A 24184-nucleotide genomic window follows, 5' to 3' on the forward strand; every position below is an offset into this window, starting at 1 on the left:
TCAGTTGAAATTTTGTGTAAGTACGTAATTAAGTATGCAAATCGGATGATAATGCAATTATGATAACATATCGACCTGATCTGATGACCTATTTCAATCTTTTGGAGACAGGAGGTGGCCATGGGAACTTTATCGCAATAAACCCTAACTAATTGTGTTTGGGTATATTAGAATTGTCTCGATGGATCTAATACAATAATAATTGGCTGTGGAAAGAAAATTACATTCAGCGATAAAAGCTTATACCAAAAATAGGTTTTTTTGCCGTAACTTATTCCCCATTTCAATATTTTATACTGATAGAGCAATGTCCATTATAGGGGGCCCATTACTGGATCCACGTCCATTACCGGGGGCCCATTACTGGAGCTTTAGTGTCCATGACTGGAGAAAAAAAGCATAGTTTTAATTTGTTAAATATGTGGAAACTAATTGCAGTATCTTTGATACAACACGCCTAAAACATGAAAGACGGATAGGACTTTCATCTTTTAACACGCTAAGCGGTAGACCATTTTACATGTATAAGGGAAATATCATAAATACTCCAAATTTCCTCTTAAATGTCCCATGACTGGTGCTGTTACTATAATAATATGTTGATGTTGAAGGCCCGACTTCGACCTAAACTGAGTATGATTTTGGATCTTTGCAATGATTGGTTCTTTTCTTCTTTCCTTAATATTACCTACTCGTAATTCTTTACTATTAGCAGATTCTTCTCGTCAATGCCGCAGTTCTAACCTAAAATATAACTTTACTAATTAATAGTAATTTCATTCTTAACCCCCGAAGCAAAACAAGGGGTGTTATATGCTTGACGCCAATGTCTGTCGGTCTGTCTGTCTGTGGTATCGTAGCTCTCCAACGGATGGACCGATTTCAATGCGGTTTTTGTCCCTGAAAATGAGTTTTCTTGTGTGGTGGTTCTTATATGCATAGCTATGTTCAATAGAATTCGATTAAGCGGTTGGTGGAAGAGTATCAGCTCTTTTCCAAATTGATGTAAGGCCTTTTTGGCGTAAAATGGCAGTTTTTGGCGTATAGGGGCATATATGTCTAGGTACCTAAGTGTCAGAAAGGCTAGGTGTCATAATGTCCATCGTCAATTAGTCCGAATGTAACAATGGACTGATGACGGAAAGTCCAGATATAACAATACCCATTTGTCAATAAGTCCGGATGTTATGATGCCCTAATGTCAGAGTGTCTATGTGTCACAATGGCCAAAATGGAAAAAAGTCCATATGTCATATTTCCCTTATGTTAAATAGTCATTAGTGCCAAAATGTCCAGATGTCATATTTCCCGTATTTCAGGAATTCCCACAGTTTCAAAAGCTTATGGCCAACTTATGGCTAAGGGAACGTTATCAGAACTAATTGGCAATAAAATAGTATCATATTTTTTATTTTGATAATTACAGATAGGTTTTCAAGTCGAGTAGGTACATTATATTTGTCAGTTATTTGTTTCCGGGGTATTGATATGGAGTAAAAATAAAATATTTATTCCGTAGTTAAATTGGCAACAACGCCAGCTTTCTCATAAACATTTGAAACATTTAATAGGAAAGCGAACATTTCGACATCTGGACATTTTGTGAACTGGGTATTCTGTCACTAGGGGAAATTTTTGACACAAGGCATTATGACATCTGGCTTTCGTGGCGGTGTGGCTTTATAACAGTATGACTAAATGACAGAAGGACATAACGACTCCTGGACTTTCTGGCAAAAGGACAATACGGACATATTGGTATTTAGTAGGGTATTGCGACTCTGGACGTTTTGACCTTGGACATACGAATATATACCCCTAAAGAAGAACGGTGTTTTGTAAATTATGATTTGTTTTTTGTATAATGGTTGGAAAAGAATTTAAGCGCTGGTGGCCACCGATGTGAAATTGGGGCCAGATGGCAGTCGCTTTCGTAAAAACTAGTGCCTACGTCAAATCATGGGATTAGTTGTCAAGCGGACCCCAGGTTCCTATGTGAGCCGTGGCAAAATGCCGGGATAACGCGAGGAAGAATAGGTTGGAAATGAATTTATTTATTCACGAGATTATATTTTAAAAATACATTTTTAAGTAGTTACGCTATTGTTGTATTTAATTAGTCCCTGTTGACCTTGATTGTATTGTTATACACGGTCCGTTAACATCGGCGCTGGATTCCGACTAAAATAGCTTCACAAAGAAGTGGAATCCCTCCTCGAATAGTTCGAATTAAACAACTCGGCTATAATATTTTACATTGAAAGAAACGACACGAGCGCTAGTTATTTTTTAACCGACTTCCATTTCATAGAAGGAGGAGGTTCTGTATTCGGTTGTGGCTATTTTTTTTATTTTTTTTTCTATGTACGTTCACCGATTACTCCGATATCCGTAGTCCGATTTGAGTAATTCTTTTTTTGTTTGAAAGGAGCTACCTCCGAGTTGGTCCAATTTTAATTTGGTTCTATTCTGATGATGGGATCCATGAGGAATTGAGGGAACTCCTCAATTTTTAAAGGCACATGCATGGTGATTTGGGTGTTTTCCTAAGCAACTCGAGCATTTTCTCCCGAAAACCACCACTTTGATGAAGTAGACCTGATGATGATGATTGTTTTGTTGATAATGATGATGATTTTTTAAATATTCATATTCATATTCATTTAATCCATTGTTCTCATGCTCATCAGTACAATAGGTCTTACATTTTAGTCTTCGTAGGTGCATGTAGGTGCAATGTAGTATGTTCGGCGATTACTCCGGCACCTGTGATCCGATTTGAGTAAATCTTTTTTTGTTTGGAAGGAATTGCCTCCAAGGTGTTTTTGTATTATTCTTGGTTCTGGTCTGATGATGGAATCCATGAGGAATTGAGGGAACTCCTCAGTTTTTAAAGGCACGTGTTTTCCTGTGATTTCGGTGTTTTCTAAAGTAACTCGAGCATTTGCTTCCTAACACCGCCAATTTGATGTAGTGCAAGTGTAGCCTTACCACGAGTTTGACATTGACATATTCGCTAAGTTAGCGACGCTAACGTCTTCGTAACATACTTGTTATGCATCTCGCTCGCACTAATATGCCAGTATGAGCGAGATGCAAAGAAAGTAAGTTACACACACGCTAGCGAATAAATCAATGTCAAACTCTTGGTAAGCTGGTAAGGCTACTGGTCGGGGGTTAGCGTTAGGAGTTAAGGGGTCGGGGATTAAGGGGTCGGGTAATGGTGGTTGAAGGGCGGCTGGTTCAGGGCCGAGGGGTACATGGATCAGGGGTTGATGCGCTGTGAGGTAGAGTGATAGGGGGGTTGAGGGATTGGGTCAGTGGCGGGGTGGAGGATGGATTTAGTGTAGTGACAGCAATTATAATTTCCCAGACGGACGGCTCGATTCGAGAAATTAATTAGACACTCACTAGATATGAAATAGTAAAGATATGTGTCATTCCACTGCAAAAGGTACTTTATTGTGGCTGGCGCCGCGATTCGGGAAATGAGTTAGAGAGTCACTAGATATGAAATAGTGAAGATATGTGACGTTCCACGGAAAAAGGTACCTTATGGTGGTCGGCGCATACGTCGCATAGCGCCGCAATAATATTGGAGCGGCGTTAATAATAGCGCAAGCAAGTGCCAACCGCCATAAGGTACCTTTACCCCTGGGACGACACCATATCTTTACTATATCGTATCTAGTTAATCTCTAATTCATCATTTCCAGAATCGCGCCGCGACTCGAGAAAATTCCTGATTACATATTTATTAAAGTAGGTACACGAATTTAGTGTTAATCATGATGTTGTTCTTCATTCATGCGTCGCGCTCTTAACAATGCGTTAAAACTAAAAATGGAAAAATAAAAACTTTTTACAAAAAAAAGAAAACCGACTTCAAAAATAATGAAATAAAATATGTATTATCCTTTTTAAGTCTATGCGTTACCAACTGATATGTTTGAAGTCGGTGTCAGGCCAAGTAGTAACAATACCCGTCAAAAATAATCATCAGCTTTATGACTATAAATCCCATTAGAACTGTACTAATAACTATTATAAATGTGTAAGTAATTATGTCTGCCACTTTGTCGCCTTTTCATGGCTAAACAACTGAACCGCTTTGGGTGAAATTTGGCAAGAAAGTAAATTCCTTGAATTGTTTTATATTTTGAAATGTAGTCCTCTGAATAAGGGACGGGAAATAACTTCAGTCCCAATGCAGACGCTTGCGTGCCGACAAACATGATATGGACTGTGCCAAGAAGGTTTGATCGTGTGTTCTGAGGTGTGTTCTTAGGTACAGTCGACGTCAAAGATATGTTTACACTTTTGTACCTTACTCCTTTGTAATAAGACGAAAAGTGTAAACATATTTTTAACGTCGACTGTACCTACAGAAAGTACGTTCATTATCATCGTGAAGGCAATCCAACGTACATCCTTATCGAATTGCACCAAAATTATGGTATGCTTCAAAAGTTGGCTTGGCACCGACTTCAAACATATCAGTTGGTAACGCATAGACTTAAAAAGAATAATACATATTTTATTTCATCCTTTTTGAAGTCGGTTTTCTTTTTTTTGTAAAAAGTTTTTATTCATTATTTTATTACAGCACATCGTTCAACTTGTCACAGCCTGACAACTACACTTAAAAACTGACAGTTCAAATGGTGACGAATAGCCAGTTAACATATTAATGTCGACAATGGTAGGTACATACTACGTGCAATTTAATTAAGTAGGTATAATTATTATTATACATTTTTGGCTGTGTTCCATCCGACATGACATGTTTCAACGACAGCTACAAATTTGACATGCCGACTTATGAACGATCAAATTCATGAAAATCTCGTCAATGTCGTCGTGGCTTGCGAATGCTTGGTATATATTATGGGATGGGGCGATATAGGGGAGAGTGGGGAGAACCGGGACCTTAAGGGAAAAGTTAAATAAATTTACGAACTTTATTAGTCTCTATTTAATTGACTTAAGCTCTGGTTCCCTAGGATATAGCGGTGCTGTCATATAGCGACTGTCTACATGCAAAATATTATAATATACTCCACCCATATTTAGCCGTATTATTTATTTATTTATTTAAACTTTATTGCACAATAAATGAAGAGTACAAATGGCGGACTTAATGCCAGAAGGCATTCTCTACCAGTCAGTTCAATTATTGTGTATGGAGACGGCCGTTATATGACGGCGCCCGCTATGCTAGGAAAACAGAGCTCTAACTAACAACATACCTCTATTTATTAAGTGAGATCACTATTTTCATTATCATACGTCGAATAAACAAAGGACTGTTAAATCTGTATTTTGTACGGTTTTACCTTATGACTTGTCTGAAACCCGATTTTGCCCTAGTAAAGATAGCAATGAAACTCGCCAGGTTCTGCAGCGTCCCCGACTAGTAATTTCCCGTCATTTATATCACTTCAAACATTTCAGTGTATTGTACAAATGAAATGACACTTGTACAAAACCGGGACTACACAGTTTTATCCCGCCCCGTTCGGTTTTGATCCGAACGTACCTACGAAAAACTAAAAAAACCTGCTGACCTAAAAACTTGACGCAATAACAATCCATTAATGTTTGTTGCTCGCGTGAAAATACAAATTGGATTTACCTTAACGTAGGACAGATTGTATGGTGATGAATTCCATAGAATTATTACCTGCATTTGGCACCGGTAAAAACGTTGTTCTACTTTTGTTGACTAACTATAACCAAGATGAACAAAGGTTGAGAACAGTGAACAAAGCGTTTAGTAAATCTATAACTATCTAAGTAGCCATACTGCCGTGGCCTGGTTTTACCCCGTGTCCCGGTTTTGGACTAATCTCCTAACATAAATTGATCTAGAAGTAGACTCTAAACTCATTTAGTTTTGTGTTGTGGGTAAATTAGCTAAGCAAGAACAGCTAAAGTAGCTCAAAGGGTGAAGGGTTCAAAAAGATCCTCACACGCTCTTGCTCTTTTATCTACATTTTGAGTTTTTAAACATTTAGATCGCTTTCTGGGTACTTGTAGATATCTACTGTACTGCTTGATGATGCCAAATTATCTACGTAGAAAACATTAATAACTCGTATCCATCCAGAACAAATATCAGTGCTCATCATAAAATACACGCCCTTTGGTAGCTATAGTCAGCCAAGAACCACTTTTCGACTCTATCAATCAGATGATAGAGTCGAAAAGTGGTAAACCACTTTCTTGGCTGACTATACCAAAAAGGGCGTGTACCTATTTTATGATGAGCACTGATATTTGTTCTGGATGGATACGAGTTATTAACTCTATCAATCAATCAACTCTCGACTCTATCAATCAGATGATAGAGTTGAAAAGTGGTAAACCACTTTCTTGGCTGACCGTACTTACCGGCATCAGCCCGATTCTGGTGTAACAATTTGTTTTGATCATATTTTCATACGACCTCGAAGATAGCTCACGCTGATTGGTGCATGGGGAATGAAGTGAAAGTCATACGTGAGATACTCGCCAATTCCAAGACTATCACCAAGGTCAGATCGTATCAAAACCAGTTCAAATCCATAATAAATTGTTATATAGAATCTAACTCCGACATTCAAACCTATATATAGTTTTATCTGCAAAGCGCATTGATAATAGGTACAGTGAGACGACGAGCTAGGTACCTATATGTATAGGTACCTTTTTTTTTTTTTTTTGACGGAGTGGGGAATGCTTTTACGCATCCCTCCCAGGCCTTGAGAAAGGCCATAATGGGGAGGGTATGTGGGACTCACTCTTTCGGCTCCCTCTCCTAGCGAGAGGGAGGGAAAGAGAATACCCACTAAACCCCACTCCGGCGTCTCACCCTCTCAGACGTTGTATGGGGGCATCATGGGCTCCCGCAGTCATTCTTCCATGATGCCCCCCGTCTCTTCCCGGCATTAGGCCGGGGAACCCGCAGCAAAGGAAGGGAGAATCAGGGACGCTTCTGATTCCCCCTTCAGCTGTGTAGGGCCGTGCAATGTGGGCCTTAACCCACTGGCCCTAACGAGGGAGGACGCGGTTCACCGCAGCGAACTGTGCGCGTCTTCTCCCTCTTCGTCTCTGCCGAAGCGGGTGTGCGTCGGCCGCGTCTTCGCGCTCCCGCTCCGCTGCCTCCTTCTGCGAGATGACCTCCTCGCAGAAGGAGACTACCGCCTTCCATTTTCTCTCGCTGCCCAGCATGGCCGCAACGACGCTGTGCAGCGAGAGATCCGTCGTCCATATTGCTGCCGTAAGAGTACGGCGCTCCTCATCCCAACGACTGCAGACCTCCAAGGTATGTTGGGCCGAGTCATCAGGGTCACCGCATTCGTGACACTGGGGCCCTAATTCCCTCTTTATGTTGTGCAGGTAATGACCGAAGCAGCCGTGTCCGGTCATTACCTGCGTTGCCCTATATGATAGGGCCCCGTGTTTCCTCTTCAACCACTCCTCTATGTAAGGAAGGACTGCCCCTATGGTGCGTGTTCCATAGCGGGAGTCCTCCAGGCCGGCTTCCCATAGCTCTCGGAGCCTGTCCTTGGCCTCTCGGTCTGCCCGCTCTACTGCTTCTGGGTCCAAGTTCTCTCCTCGAGCCCTGGCCTCCGCCCTCAACGCGTATCTCTCCGCTAGGACCTGGGCATCGAGCTCCCACGGAGGAGTGGATGCAAGGAGACACGCCGCCGCGTGGGATACTGTTGAGTAGCCCCTAATTATTCTGAGGGCCACCACCCTCTGCGGCCGCCGGAGCAGGGATTTGTTTTCGCTCGACAGCCGGTCCGCCCAAATCGGGGCCCCGTATAGGGCCATACTTCTAACAACCCCCGCAAAGAGGCGGCGGCATGGGGCTCTCGGTCCTCCCACGTTGGGCAGCAGCCTACCTAGGGCGGAAGCCGCGCCCACAATTCGGGGAGCAAGTCGGATGAAATGCTCCCGGAAGTCCCACTTTCTGTCCAGGACCAGGCCAAGATATTTGATGTTGGCCTTGACCTGGACAGGTTCTCTATCCACTTGGATCGTCAAGTTGGCGGGCAGACACCATCCTTTTCCTCCGAAGACAATTGCCTCCGTCTTCGGGAGGGCTACCCTTAACCCAAGCAGGCGTATGCGGCCGATCGTCATTTCTGTGGCGACCGCCGCCCTCCGCAGGGTCTCCCCCAATTCTTTTCCCCGCACAGCCACCATTGTGTCGTCCGCGTAACATATGGTGGACATGCGGGGAAGCTGTGCCCCCCTTATGACCCAGTCATAGCCGATGTTCCACAGGAGAGGTCCTAAGACTGACCCCTGCAGGCCATTTCGCGCTCGCGACGGCCCCCTCTCATTTCGTAGAGCACTACCCTTTCAGATAGGTAGTGCTCCACGATTGTCCTCAGGTATGGAGGCACTTCGTGGTACCGAAGTGCCTCCTTAATCACAGTATACGGGAGGGTGCCGAAAGCATTGGCGATGTCAAGTGACACCGCCACGACACCCTCTCCTCTTCCCGCCGCATCTTCACTAAATTCCCTCAGAGAGGAAAGTGCGTCCATCGTGGACAGCCCCGCCCGAAACCCGAACTGCCTCTCACTGATGTTCGGGCCGGTGTTCCTGAGGTGTTGGAGAATGCGGCCGGCGAGGATGCGTTCCAACATTTTTCCGGCCTCGTCCAGAAGTACTATGGGCCGATATCCGGAGGGACTGTCCGGCGGGCGGCCCTCCTTCCTGAGGAGGCATAGCCTACCCTCTTTCCAGCATCTCGGAAAACGGCCCTCTTTTAGGCAATCGTTGAAAAGTTCCTTAATCCGATTTCCGAGATGCTTTAATACGATAGGGAGGACCTTCCCATGTACCCCGTCAGGCCCAGGAGCCTTTTTACATCGTCTAAGGCGGATGTCTACCCTCGTCATCTCTTCATCGGAGACCTCGGGGATCTCCATCGGACCTACCGGTTCTGCTAAGGGGACCGACATTACCGGTGGCGCAAAGTCGGGCGCCGGCGGAAAGAGGCCCTCCACTATTCGGGTGAGGAGTTCCGGCTCTAGGGAGTCCATGGGAGGGGCATGCTTCATCTTGTTGCGTACAAGCTTGTACGGTCGCCCCCATGGATCCCGGTCTAGAGTGGCCAGGAATTCCTCTCTCGCCTCATCCTTTCTTTTGGCGATTGCCAGGTTGAGAGCCTCTTTTGCCGCTTTGAGGGCCTGGTACGCTGCCTCTTCCTCCTCCTCAGTATGCCTCCTCCGTCGACATCGATTGAATGCGCGGCGGCACGCATTACTGGTGATACGGAGGGCCGCGATTTCCTCCGACCACCAGTACACCCTCCTCCTTGCTGTAGGTCGTCCGGCGCGTGGCATTGCTGCATCACATATTGATTGCAGACTTTCGCGGAGGCGTGAGGCACGCTCATCCACTCCTAGCGCTATTGGAGGAGGGTTATTCCACGCCTCAACCATTGCGGCTTCGTCCGCCATCTCGCGGTCCAGCTTTGTTATGGTCCACTTAGGGAAACCATTTCTTCTTCGGCCGGGCATCGGTGGGACTACCGGCGCATTGTGGACCCTCATTTGTATATAGAGGTGGTCGGACAGAGTTTCCACCTCCTCAAGGACCCGCCAATCCGTTATACGCGCGGCAATGGCAGGGGTCGCAAACGATATGTCAACAATAGACCCCCCCTGCCGCCGCACGCATGTATTGGCGTTGCCCTGGTTCAGGACAGCCAAGCCCGTCGCCACCGCCCAATCCCTTAGGGCAGCTCCCTTTGGGGTTGTGAGGGGCGAGCCCCAAGCCTCACTTTTGGCGTTAAAATCGCCTAATACGAGCACCTGGCTGGGGCTCGCTCTCCTTACAATATTTCCGATCTCTTCCAGGAATCGCTCAAGATCGCGAAGCGGTTTATTGGGGGAGAAGTAGCTCGCTACGACTACAGTTTCACCCCATTTTGCCGCTGCGTATCCCCGGCCTCGGGCTATTGGCGTAAGGAGTGGAAAGTCACCCACCGCCGGTACCATCATGGCCACCCTGCCGTCTGTGGCCCCTACCCAGTTTGCTTGGGGAGGAACATAATATGGCTCTGCCACCACCGCTATGGAGATGCCCCACTCCGCCGTGAATTGCATGAGCAGATCTTGAGCACGAGCGGAGTGGTTGACATTACACTGTAAAATGTCCAGATGTGGGTGTACTGGCATTACATGTCCATATTTTGTCCCTCACAGGCCGGTTGGTCGGCGTTACGCATTGGGGAGGTTCTTTGGGCCTTCAGAAGAGCCTCTTTGCCTTTTGCTGGTGGGGGCGCACAGGAAAAGCCCCCCATTATGTGCCCCGCTGGACGTTTGGCCGCATGGCACACCGAACAAAAGGCAGCCTCCGCCTTGCAGTCCGCCATCCTGTGGTCCGGTCTACTACAGCGGAAGCAGAGGCTGCTCCTATCTACTGGTGATGGGCACAGTGCTCTGGTGTGCCCCGTGCCCATGCACCTGAAGCACCTCATTGGTGTTGGGTCCAGCGCCACTACCAGGGCCGAGGACCAACCTATTAGAAGTCGACCCGCTGCGGTGACCCTTTTTGCTGCCGTTATAGGGCATTGTGCCAACGCCGACCCTGTCCCATTATATTGGGCCCTAATAGATCCCACCTTAACTTCATTTAGCGAGCATTGGCCCAATTTGGCGATTGCTCCAGCGATCGCCTCCTGAGTGGCTGCCTCGTCTAGGCCCGAAATGCGTAGGTCCGCCATTTTAGTGGGCCTATATACTCGGGCTTCCTCTCCAATCACATCCGTGATTTTTCGGCAGAGTTCGTCAGCCGCCCTGCCATTGTCCGACCCGGACACCTCAATTATCCTGGCTCCAGCAGCTGTTTTACGGACCTTGACGTGTTCTAGACCCACATCAGCAAGATTCACCGATGTGGTGGCCTTCAACATGATTGAGGCGTATGTCGCCTCAGACTCCGGCTTCAAAGCCACCACTATCGCAGCCGTAGAGGGCACAACCAGCTTTCGTGGGCCCGCAGGTGCCGGTTTCCGGGCCGGAACGGCAGGGGGGGAAGAAGGCTTGGCGGATTTGCCAGATTTGCCCTTTTTGACAACCTGCGTCCAAGACTCAGCAGGCTGCTGTGTTGTTGTTGCCGGCTGTGACGGTGGGGAGGCACTGGGCTCCTTTACCGTTTTCTGCCTAGGAGCAGAGTTAGCCCTCTTCTTGGTCGCTGATGCCGCTGGTGCCGAAGGCTGAGCCGCAGGGGCCTTAGGCTGCCTAGTGGGCGGCGCACGTGTCACTGCCCTTGAGGGCACCTCAGAGAGAAGTTCCGGCTGGGGTATGGGCTGGCTCGCAGTCGTCTTATTCCTATCCGCCGCGAGAGGGGGGCGGGGGACCGGCTCAGGGGAGTAGCCCGTGCGGGCCGAGATCATATTTCCCATTGTAATTGTAAGATCCCGCTTCAGGTCCTCCTTCAGTTCCTTGAGGGCCTCCTTGAGGGCCTCAGCGAAGCCCGTCGGGGACTGGTCGATTTGAGCCGTCGGGGCCTGTGCTAGGGGCTGGGTCTCCCTCTCAGAGAAAGCCCTACGAAGGGCCTTCATCTCCGCCTGGCATTGGGCAAGTTGCTCCCGCATTCTCTTATTGTCAGCCTTTAGGGCTCGCAACTCCTCACTTTCTTCTCGGTCTGCCAGGCAGTCAGTGGCCGCCAAAATGTCCCGGCAGGCCTGGTTCATTTTGCCCCAGACTTGTCCGTTTAGGTTGCCGGATTTCCCGGCAGCCTGTAGGACAGTCTGGGTCGCCTCCCGCACTATTTCGATGTAGTCCATCCCTGTGTATGGGGGCGGGCTACATTCTCTCATTTCTTGGCTTGGGCACGGGGACGGGGTCAGCTTCCGCGGCTCCTTATCCCCCTTCTTCTTATTGTCCCTCTTGTTGTCCCCCTGGGACCTTGTCTGGAGGGGGGGGAAAGGGAGGATCACCCCCTTTCCCTTTCCCTCCTGGCTATCCAGCACCTCCAAGAGGAGGTCCTCCTTATGGGCCCTCAGTCTGGCCTTGGCTGCTGCCAGGCCAGTAAAGTGGCCTTTGGAGGCTTTCTTCACCATGGCCTTGGCCCTACCCCTCAGCGCGGTGCTAATTTTGGGCCCGCTCCCAACGTGAGCCTCATAGTCCAGGTCCCGGTCTCCCTCATGGGGCCTCTTATTGGAGGCGGCCTCGGGCATGTCCTGTCCCTCCATAGGTTCCTCCCAGTTGGGCGAGGTTGGAGAACCTGCCCCTAAAGCCCCTTTATGGGGCCCCGTGATTGGAGCCCCCTCCAGATTCAACCCCTTCGCGGGGTTATCCATATATTTACCACGCGAAAACCACCCCTTATGGGTGGAATTCGCCTTAAAAAGGTGAAAAACCCAAAAACCTAACCTAACCTAACTATTTTGGTCAAGTGCGAGTCGCAGCAGAACCAAAACAGTAAAAACAAACTTAAAATTATTTTATGCGACGGGATGCAGCGTCACTCCTGGTTAAGCTACAGATCTCGAACCAATGTCTAAAAATAGCTTTAAGTATGTGCTACCTACTAATATTTTTTTCAACTAAAAATATTTAATATTTTACAAGTAATTAAATTTCCAAAAGAAAAACCAACTTAAGTTTGCGTTTTACGACGCCTGAAATTTAGGATTAGCAATCCTTTAAAAAATTAATAACTCCTAAACTATATACCCTAAAAATGTAATTCAAACGGATTTGAATTCCTTATAATTAGCTTAATCTAATTAACCTACAACAAAGAATTTATTTACACAAGAACAGAAGATATGATTTTTTGAAACTGAAATCTCCTAACGTCGTCAACCGCAAATGGGGTAAACTTTTTACGGAAAGTGTGAACTTTGAACCCCACTATCTCCCGAACCAGAAGTCGGATCGATATGGAGCAAAGAGCACCTTGTAAAGCAAAAAGCAGACCCAATTACCAAATTAACAGACGAAACTAACAAAGAAAGAAAACGAAGATGTGAATTTTTCAAAGTGAAAAAGTGCCTGAAGGGAAAAAGTGAATTTATATGTAAAGTGAAAGAAATTGAAAATAGTATAGAAATCTAGGGAAAAGCTGGGAAAGAACAACGGTATAAAATAGTACGCAATTAACTTTATCTAACCACAAAAATTCGCAAAACTCCCTCACTTCTACCTCTCAAATTTTACCTCATATGTATAGGTACCTACCCCTACTAAAAAAAACACCCTTTACGTCAATACAAATAGGTAAAGGGTAAAGGGTAAAGGGTGGGGTAGGTAAAGGGTGTTTTTTTTAAAGTTTACAAATTCAAAATGAAATAAAACACGTAAAATTGAATTTTATTATCACGGTGTTAATTGGTTTCATTTAAAAGATATTTTTATGCCATTAGTTCTTATAAATGATTTCGGGCATATGGACGCCAAGGCTGGCTCGAATGAAGCGTAATCGGGAAGTCCAACAAGTCGACCACTTTTTCGAGCAACTGGGGCAGTATATTGGCAATAACGCGGCGAATGTTGGCTTCCAAGTGATCCAACGTCAATGGTTTATCTGCGCGTAGACCGGTGATTTCACATATCCCCAAAGAAAGTAATCCATATGTGTGAGATCACACGATCGGTGAGGCCAGTTCACAGATCCATTACGGGAAAAGCTCCAATTGCTGTGCACGATGGCGAATCGTCATTCGGATCCAATAACTTAAATCGGCAGCAATAACTTCGTCTGTGCGTACTGGCGTCTTTATGGATGCGTATTATCAACTAGAGTGTGCGTGGTACGAAAATGATCCATGGTTTTCCGAATAACTTGCTTGGATGGACGATTCTGTCGACCTTAAAATGGACGTAGCACACGGTAAGTTTGGCGAACTGAACAATGATTTTCAAAATAAATTTGAACAATTTGCAATCGTTGTTCTGAAGTAAGTCTATTCATTTTGAAAATGGCAAAACTTACTGACCACAAATATCCCGCCAACAATTAAATTGGCAATCACTAGAAACAGTGTTGCCAATTTAAAAACCAAACCTCTTAAAAAAACATCCTTTACATATACATAATGAAACAAAACGTGATCAGAAGGTGACCCTGTCCATACCTCTATGGATAAATAATTTTCGCCTTACAAATAACACATTATGTTAACACGTGAACTTGAATTTTTGTTCTGTTCAAGTAGCTTAGACGGCCTCTACACTAGACTCTAGACTAGAACATAAAATAAAGGCATAAAAATCGGGTGGCAATTAATTAAAAAATATTAATTTCATGCAGTTAAAATTTTTCCAGTTATTAAATTATGCGTCTCTGTATACTTAGGTCCATTCTTACGACACAGTGAACCTGAACAGTGTTTGTATCTGATTTGTATGTTGGTCACGTGACGTGTATATGTGTGTGTTGGTGCAGTGAGCTCTGCGGGCCGGAGCCGGCGCGGCGCCCGGAATGCGCGCGCGCGGCTTTTTCTGCGCCTGCGCGGACCCGTCTGCGCACAGGCATATGCTGCCAGCCTCATAAACATGATATCTGACTACTGAGCATTTCTCGAACCCTATTGGGACACATAGTAACGGAATAAATTTAAAATTAATTAATCGATTTATTTATGACCTACGAGTATATGGTAGGTAATAGATAATTCGTATTTTTTTTGCCTGTACCTAGGTATATATATATTACGAGAAAAGTCATTTATTCCTCCAAGAATCAATCAACCTAGCAAAATCCATTTTTGGCATTGGTATATTATGAGCGTTTACGAGTAGCAATTCAACGTTTAGGATTTGGAATATGGTTATAAATATTGGTCATAAATGTCATAGGTAATAGGTATATATTCTTTTTTTTATTGGCTTATTGTGTGTGGTGTGTGGCCCACTGATGGGCATAGGCCTCCCCTCTCCCTTTCCCTTCTTCTTCTTTTTCTCAATTTATTTTAATTTTCTTTCTTTTTTTGTATATATTTTTAAAATATAAGGCGAAGTTAGGGACAGGTGGCGAGGACTCCGGTGGAGTCCCTGCGGTTAAAAGCTCGGTTTTAGACTTTATTCCTCCACTGCTAGTCCGTCATCCCCCTGGTTCCCCCGGACCAGCTGGCATGCGTATCTACACGCATTTCCCCAACTAGACTAGACAAAAAAATTCAAAATCGCTCTCCTTCTTGATGCGACTGGCAAATTATATTACTTTTTGACAACCGGGTTTTTTAACCTAATTAAACCCTGCTGAATCCGAATTTGCCGGTTGTCGGATCGAAATCTTGACCGGAAGTGACATATTTAAATTAAAGGTCCCTTTTTTTAGTTTTTCGTAAATAACTCTTAAACGGTGGCGCAATAGCACAAAAGATTTTATTACATAAGTACATAATCTGCATAAAATTGCCTACAAGAAAAATTCAGTACAATACTTATTTCGCTAGGATCAATATTCAAAGAGATATTAACGCGGGAAATGTAATTATTATCACTTCTGAGGTCCCTTTTTTTAGTTTTTCGTAAATACTTATTATTTTTAGAAAGAACTGACATATGTAATATCTCAGAAGAACATGTTTTAGAATCTCAGCAATTGAACTTCCTAAATTTAATTTAATTATAATATGTATATGTCGCAGTCGGATCGTATAATCCGCCGTATTACATTACGGCTAGCCGTTTTCAAAAACAGGGGCGTTTTGAAATGCGGCGGTTTAACGATTAGCCGTATTGAATGCGGCTGAATGAGAATCCGCCGGAATGTATTCGGCGCCATACGTTCTTCAACACGGCTAGCCGTAATGTAATACAGCGAGTCATTAGCCGCCGCTTTGACAGTTTTTAGTTCTCATTTTTAACACTCGTGGCGCTGCCTGACAAACGCTGGGGTGTCCATCAAATCTGGAGTTTGTCGGACTGTTTCTTTTCAAAAAAAAATTTCCTTCGCAACTTAACTAGACGGAGCCCCGCTTCGCGGGGCTCCTATTTCTGAGCGGTTTGCCCTTCGGGCATCTGAAGCTACCTAACGAACCTAACCTACCTACCTATTGATTAAGTGAGACGTCCGTGAAAACATTACACTTTGGGGAAAAAAGCGTAGGTAGGTAATTAGGTTAGGTTCGTTAGGTAACTTCAGATGCCCGAAGGGCAAACCGCCCAGAAATAGGAGCCCCGCTTGCGGGGCTCCGTCTATTTAAGTTGTGAAGGAAATGTTTTGGAAAAGAAACACATGTAGTGCGGTGGGACCATGGTAGAAATAAATTAAATTGCAAACATTGTCAAACTCCGGTTACGTAGGCGACCGAAAGAACTGGTCACTCTACAATGTACGATGCGGCTAAACGTGGGCCGCCTTCTTGAAGAACGTATCGCAGTGACAATCCGGCTAATCGTCGAACCGCCGCATTTCAAAACGCCCCTGTTTTTGAAAACGGCTAGCCGTAATGTAATACGGCGGATTATACGATCTGACTACGACATATATACCGATCTAATTTGACGACTTTCGAGCGATTTATTATATCTTTTGAGGAATTGTTAGACAAAATAGTATCAGAAAACAAACAAATAATAATAATGGGCGACTTTAATGTCGATTACATAGCCGATTCCACGCAAAAGCGCGCCTTGGTGGACTTGGTTACGTCCTTTGATTTTATACAATTAGTCACTTTTCCTACACGCATCTCAAACACCTCAAGTACGTGTTTAGACCATATTTACACCAATAACTTGATAAATACGCAATATATACAAACACAATCAATTGAAACTCACCTGTCTGATCACTACGCACAAAAACTCACACTCACTCACGAAATCAGTAACACAATCCCTGTCTCTGCACGCAGCTTTCCTCAACACAAAATCAAGTGTTTTAAAGATCACCTTAGCTCAATAGACTGGCACAGTATTGAATCGAAGGCAAGTAACGACCCAACCACTCTTCTAACATCATTAATAAATGTTTTAAATAACACTTCAAACATCTGCTTTCCATATCGTCCAGTCCGCCCTACTAAAAAATATAACTGTCCTTGGCTCACCAACAATTTAATTATGCAAAAACAAATGCTTACGCAGCTGATTGACATCTCAAAAAGAACTCGTACTAGCATTGAATTAATCCAACGAATATTATCAATGTCTTTAAAGTTCGAACAATGTTTAGCTAACACTCAACGGGAGTACTACACAAACACGTTATTGTGCAGCAACAACAAACAAAAAACTCTGTGGCAAATTATTAACAGCGTCACTGGACGTGCATCGGCCAAGCGGCAGTGCAATTTAGACTTAATGAAAGATACCCGCGGGGAACAATATAATTCGCCTAACCGGTTAGCGAATGACATAAACACCTTTTTCTTATCAGCAGCAAGCACCACATGTGCACCCACGGCTTGTCCCGAACTAGCAAAATTACTATTATGCAACTCGTCTAGTCCAAGCCCCGTTACCATCAAATTAACCCATTTCAGCCAAGATGAACTGTACAAAATTATAACACAACAAATAGCATCCAAAAACACCTGCGATCTATTTGATACTTCAACTAAGTTACTCAAAGTTGCACTACCGTTCGTTATTATGCAATTAACTAGCATTTTTAATGAATTTATAAAATTATGAATATATCCTGATATACTCAAAAAGGTTAAAGTTGTTCCCGTTTATAAGGGCAAAGGAAAAAAAGACGAACTAAAAAACTATAGGCCCATTAGCATAATTCCCACAATAGCTAAAATATTCGAAGCCGGGATAAGTAATCGGGTGTACACATTTTTAGAGCAATTTAACCTGCTCCACGCCAAACAATACGCCTATCGACGTCACCGTTCATGCATCGCCGTCGTTCGCGAAACTTTAGATAGCATAATGCAAGCTAAGGAAAAATCGTCACATGTAGCCATTCTCTTGTGCGATATGACGCGCGCCTTTGACCTCTGTGATCACACTGTGCTAGCTACTAAGTTTGAGCACTTTGGTCTGCGTGGCCCAACTTTACAACTCATGGTGGATTATTTAAAAAGTAGGCAGCAGTCAGTAGTCTTAAATAATGGACTGGTTAAATCGAATGAAGGCAGTGTGGATATAGGGGTTCCGCAGGGGTCGTCCCTTGCAAACCTGTGCTTCCTCTTACAGGTCAACGACCTACCTGATGCCGTAGAAGGAAATATGTTTATTTTTGCTGATGATGACGCATGTGAAGTCCTAATTGCAAAAGATATTGACACATTAGAACAACTGATTACTAGTGACGTACACAAATTACTTCGTTGGTTCTCTGTCAACGGGCTTGTTTTAAACGTGACAAAAACTCAGGTTCTCCACTTTAACTTAGGTGGCCGACCCCCGAGACCCCTCGCCATCGTAGTTAACGAAACTGTTCTCCCACAAGTAAAACACGCTAAGTTTTTAGGCGTAACAATAGATTCGGCTTTAAAATGGGATGCACAAATTGAAAATATTTGTAGTAAGTTGTCGGGAGTCTGCTTCGCCTTAAAACGTCTGTTTCTTATACTTCCGCAGGCACAGGTACGAAATAGCTACTTTGCACTATTCCACTCGGTACTCAACTATAGTCTCGAGTTGTGGGGACTTGCCGCTGACTGGCGCCGCGCGTTCGTACTCCAGAAGCGGGCGGTACGAACAATAGCTCGCGCCCCTCCCCGCTCACCGGCTCGACAGCTGTTTATATCTCTAAACATAATGACAGTTCCGTCACAATATATATTTATTTATTTATTTATTTAAACTTTATTGCACAAAACATAAAAATAATGTACAAATGGCGAACTTAATGCCTAATGGCATTCTCTACCAGTCAACCATCGGGCCAAACAGAGACATGTAAAAATGGTGCAAGGAGAACAGAGGCATTTATTAGAACATTGGAAAACAACTGAACAACGAACAACTAATAATTCTGATAAACTACATATAGAATACACAAATAAATATACTAGAATATATATAATTAATATACTACTACATATTTCATACATACTCATAATATATAATATATAATGATGGACACTACTCGAACTCTTGTTTCAGCAGATACTTATGTAGCAACCGCTTGAAAGCTAACTTGCTCGGGGCTTGTCTAATATTGAGAGGGAGTGAATTCCAGAGACGACTCGCCTGGACAGCAAAGGAGTTAGTCGTAAACCCAGTGCGGTGAGCAGGAATTGAGAGTTTGAGAACACGAGATGTACGCAGCTCACAGCCGGGACGAGGAGTATCAAACAGGAACTTATTCTTTAGGTATCCAGGAGCAGAAGGCTCAAACAAGATTGAAAATAGAGTACAAAGTATTCGAAGCGATCTACGGCGACGGATGGAGAGCCAATTGAGCTGGCGACGGTAATAGGAAACACGATCGTATTTACGCAGGCCAAAGATAAATCGTATGCCGTTGTTGAGGAGACGTTCAAGTTTATTAAGGGACTCTTGAGTGGCATTCGTTGTACACACATCGCCATAATCAATAATTGGCAAAATTATATATTCAATGTCGCAAAATTCGTAAGGACCAACATTGGTCACTTCCCATTAAGGCCCGGGCCCGACAATCTGCGATGTTTGAGAGACAGACAAAGGGGCATACTGGCTACAACCAAATGCAGACTAACCAAGTCCACCAAAACCAGCTATGTAATCGGTCCCAAAATCTACAATGCCATCCCATTATGAGATACAAAACGTAGAAAATAATAAGTCATTTTATAGGAAATTAAAGAAATGGTTAATTAATAATGCATTTTATGATATTCGCGAATTCTGTGACATTTAATTTGAATTTACAGACTTTAGTAAAAAAAAATATTGTTATTTATTATTCTATTTAATCTGACATTGTATGATTTGAATTTTTTTTTTTTTTTTATTATGAATGGGCTTACTCATGGCCACAGACTAGCCGAGGCGTAGACGTGGCCTACGATGGAGCGAGCTCGCCCAGAAGGTGCCTGTTCACTCTTGATTTGAAGGTTGCCGGGTTATAAGAACACGGAAATATAGACGCCGGCAGGGAATTCCATTCCTTGGCAGTTCGCATAAGGAAAGTAGAAGCAAAGCGCTTCGTGCGAATTGGTGGAATATCTACCATGTAAGGATGGAAACCGGCCGTGCGTCTAAAAGTCCGATGGTAGAATGGGGACGGTGGTATAAGCTCGTGTAGCTCTTGGGCACACTCCCCGAAGTGCAGCCTGTAGAATACCGACAGGCTGGCGACTTTCCGCCGATGGGCCAAAGACTGAAGCTTAGCCGTTAGCTTCTTGTCGCCAATCATCCTCCTGGCTCTGCGCTCCACTGAGTCCAAAGCGGCGAGTTGGTATTTAGCTGAGCCATCCCACAGGTGGCTGCAATACTCCATACACGACCGGACTTGAGCTTTGTAAAGTGTTAGAAGCTGTCCAGGTGTGAAGTATCGCTTCACCTTATTTAGGACGCCCAGCTTTCTGGCCGCAGTTTGAGCTTTAGACTCAATGAAGCTGCCGAAGCTGAGGACTGAACTCAGCTCCATGCCGAGGAGTTCCAGACTGTCGGCAATAGGTACAGATGCACCCCGGAAAGAAGGAGTCAGGTCGAATGGACTCCGTTTTGCGGAAAATAGACACGTCTGCGTTTTGGAGGCATTGAACGTGACCAGATTGTCATCACCCCACTGGGAAACGAGACTAAGGGTCAAGTTCATTCGCTCAACCATGGCCTCTCTCTGTGAACGTATATCCTCCCTGCTGTCCCCTGCACTAGCCAAATATCTTTCAACAACCGTACTGTCGTCTGCATAGCCTACAATGCTGAATGAATGTTTTCCTTTTGCCCATTATCAATGATGGAAATGTAATTAATAATAAGTGCTAATCTTATCTTTAAAATGTTTTGACGTGTAATGTATCCGTGCATTTACGAAATAAATAAATATGAAATATGAATATGAAATATACTCTTAAACGGTGGCCAATCAAAAAAAATTGTTAAACGTTAATAATCTACACAAAATTTTGTAAGTACTTAAAAAGAGGGACGGGTGGAGACCTATATATACTTACGCAATAAAAATAATAAGACGAAGTTAGAGACGGGTGGCAAAGTTAGGTACCTAATGTTATTTTTTTTTTAGTTCAAAACTATTTTTACGCAGTTTTATTGTGAATTCAATGGATATTGTTAATTAGACATTAGACATGATACGAGAACTCAACGAGGCCTCATTACAATGTGGATTAGAAATGAACTTGGACAAACAAAAGTCATGACAAACGTCGCAGAAACCATGAACGTAAACACTGTAATTACTGTGGGCCAAGTTGTAGTTGAAAAAGTCAGTATATAAGTATGTGTATCTGGGACAGGAGATTGTCATGGGTAAGGAAAACCAGGACAATGAGATAGCGCGACGGCAGAGACTAGCGTGGGCAGCGTACTCCAACTTAGAATTCGCCTTTGAAATGAACCTTACAGCACTACAAAAGGCTCGCATATTTGACCAGTGTGTCCTACCAGTTCTTACGTACGGAGCGGAAACTTGGGTCTTTACAAAAGAAATCTTGCACAGATTACAAGTAACCCAAAGAGCGATGGAAAGAAGAATGGTAGGAATTTCACTTAGGGACAGGAAAACAAACAAGTGGCTTCGGAAACATAGCAAAGTCACCGATGTAACCAGACGAATGGCGAAACTGAAGTGGGAGTGGGCTGGACATGTCGCCCGGAAAGACGGCTCGTGGTGTAAGAGGCTGGTAGAGTGGAGACCTCTGGGAGAGTCACGCCCAGTAGGAAAACCAAAGATGCGTTGGTATGACGACATCAAAAGAACAGCTGGATCAAAATTGGTACAAAGGGCGCAAAATAGACCAGAATGGCAAAAATTGAAGGACGCCTACGTCTCAAAGATTGACAAGGCCTAAAAAGAAGAAGAAGAAGATTGTTAATTAGTCTATTTATTGGTATAATAGTTGATTTGATATTTTACTTTATTAGATAGGTAGGTACCTATAGGCAAAGTTGGACACCAACGGTGAAGTACATAGGTATCTTTAACGGCCTCCTAGCATAGTCGGTAGTGACCCTGCCTACGAAGCAGAAGGTCCCGGGTTCGAATCCTGGTAAGGGCATTTATTTGTGTGTGAACCTAATTAAAAGCCGTCGGTAAACTACCTTGATAAATCTACACGCTCTAAGAGTAAGTAAGTTAGGGCCGGGACCGGTGCGGGGCATATACCTACATATGTCCCAATCACTGGATTACATACCTATGTGTAGGTATAGATTGTCTAATAAGTACTTAGGTAATTTCCAATTGGTATCCAACCGGTGTAATGAGATGTTATTATCATTTCCATTTCACCAATTAGGTACTATAGGTACCTAGCTACCTATAGAATGTCTGAGTCGTCTGAGTGATCATCATCATCATCATCATCATCATCTCCTAAGCTAGCCGTTTTCGGCTACAGCGACTGCTTCTCTACCGCTGAGAGCGTCGCTGGAGCGCTCTCATATATGTGACTGAGTTGACTGATGTAGCCAATCTTTGCAACGGGTTTAGGTAAGGCCGAATTAGGCACCTGTCAACCGTACCACTGTGGTTGTAGGTATTGTAACAGAACCTATGTATTCAAAACTTCGATACGTAGCTCTGATGACATGCAGTGAACCGAGTGAACGTGAATTCTTGCGACTACGGCGTAGACTCTACACTAGTTTTCCCTATGTAATTATAGAATTACATGTGACTATAGAGTCACATACTTACTACATACAGTACATACCTATATTAATATTCCAAATGCACTATTATCCTTTCAAGCACACTTGGGCATAAGCACCAACAATTCAGAAATCACTACGTTCAAAATAACACTGTATTCCAACACTTAATCCACACTGAGCGCGATCGGAGACACAAGTCGCACACAACACTCGCGGAGACGGACACGTCACACGTCCACACGGTCCACACGTCGGCCGCTGCGGCGCGGCGCGCAACACTGCGCCGCGCGCGCGCAGCTCGCCCCGCCCCCGCGCGCCATTGGCTGCGCCTGCACACCCCCCGCGCCGCGCCCGCCCCGCCCCTATCACTCTTTGGGAACACGTGGCACGAGGCGCAAGGGGCGGAGCCTCGCAGGATTGGTTGCCCTACCTAGTGACTCTGATTACATTGCAGCTTGCAGCAAGAGTATTTTATAATATTGCGTAGATATCGCAGGAGGGCACGGCAATAGCGAGTTCCAGTTCACGAACTTTGTAATAAGGTAGTAAACATAGGTACTTAACTTGTGGTCAACCGGGCACTATAAAAACTTTTAGGGACGAAAACGATCCAAATGCTAATTCAAGATTTTATTTTAACATACTCATAAAAAAATCAGCTCGCCTCAAGAAACTTTTTTGGGGTCCCAAAAAAAATAACATTTGAAAATTCAGGGGTCCACAATGACCCGCCACCTGCCTGCCAGATTTGCAGTTTAGGTTAGGGGAAGTGTTAGAAAAATTTTCAACTGACTCAAATCAAATACCTATTATGTAGACTATGTAGTACTCTGAAATGTCTATACCAGCTCTCGTGCTATTAATAACGACAAACGAGTCCGACGCATAATTTTTTCAACGACCACGTTTTTCACTTCTTACTTATGCATGGCGAATGATTTTTGTGAAAGGTTTACGCTTGAATGGTCTATAACATTTGGAAATAATTCAGTGTGTGAAGTAGCATCATGGTCAGAGCTGCCTCCTCTCCGCGTAGTTTTTGCTGACCGTTGCGATTTCGTCAAGTCTCCATTTAGACGAGTCGTTATACAGGGTGTCACATAGCGCCAGCTAGTGGTTTAGGTGGAACTTCGTTGGTTTTGATTATTTCTGTTAGTGTTAATTTCTTTTTAGAAATATTGAACAGGATTTAATTTAATTATAGTTTAGGTACAAATATAAATATTTGTATTTCACCTTTTTTCTTGATATTGTGTCGTTAGTTAATTAAACCTACATGTTTAAAGGGTAGCACGATATAACTGGCAACGTGCTGTTCGTATTGTAAAGAGCACTAAATTTGAAATGGAAGGAAAATAGAATAAGAAGAAAAGACGGCATTGATTAGTGTCAGAACATGATATTGTTTGTTACAAAAATTAAAATATATTAATATAAAACTCAGCGTGGAAATCCATTGTCGCTGTATATAGTTCCAGAAATAAATATTGATA

The 24184-nt window shown here is 44.0% G+C and overlaps 2 protein-coding genes across 2 annotated transcripts in view; both read right to left on the reverse strand.

Annotated features, from left to right (window-relative positions):
- Positions 1 to 22128, reverse strand: part of LOC134666132 (uncharacterized) — a 303746-nt gene extending 281618 nt beyond the window's left edge. Inside the window, exon 1 of the mRNA XM_063523288.1 lies at positions 22125 to 22128. The gene's annotated coding sequence lies outside the window, so the exon portion shown is untranslated. The remainder of the gene's footprint in view (positions 1 to 22124) is intronic.
- Positions 7033 to 8193, reverse strand: LOC134666158 (uncharacterized). The gene is made up of 2 exons (XM_063523314.1): positions 7693 to 8193; positions 7033 to 7461 (listed from the first exon to the last, which is right to left on the reverse strand). The coding sequence occupies exons 1-2, from the start codon at positions 8191 to 8193 to the stop codon at positions 7033 to 7035; spliced, it is 930 nt and encodes a 309-aa protein (XP_063379384.1).
- Positions 22129 to 24184: the final 2056 nt, after the last annotated feature.

Source organism: Cydia fagiglandana, chromosome 7 (genome assembly GCF_963556715.1).
Source record: "Cydia fagiglandana chromosome 7, ilCydFagi1.1, whole genome shotgun sequence".
NCBI classification, from domain to species: domain Eukaryota; kingdom Metazoa; phylum Arthropoda; class Insecta; order Lepidoptera; family Tortricidae; genus Cydia; species Cydia fagiglandana.

Coding starts and splice junctions, on each gene's coding strand:
- LOC134666158 (XM_063523314.1), bottom strand. CDS start 8,193: ATGGTGGCTGTGCGGGGAAAAGAATTGGGGGAGACCCTGCGGAGGGCG. Junction 7,462..7,692: donor ACTCAACAGTATCCCACGCG/GCGGCGTGTCTC, acceptor CCTTACATAGAG/GAGTGGTTGAAGAGGAAACA.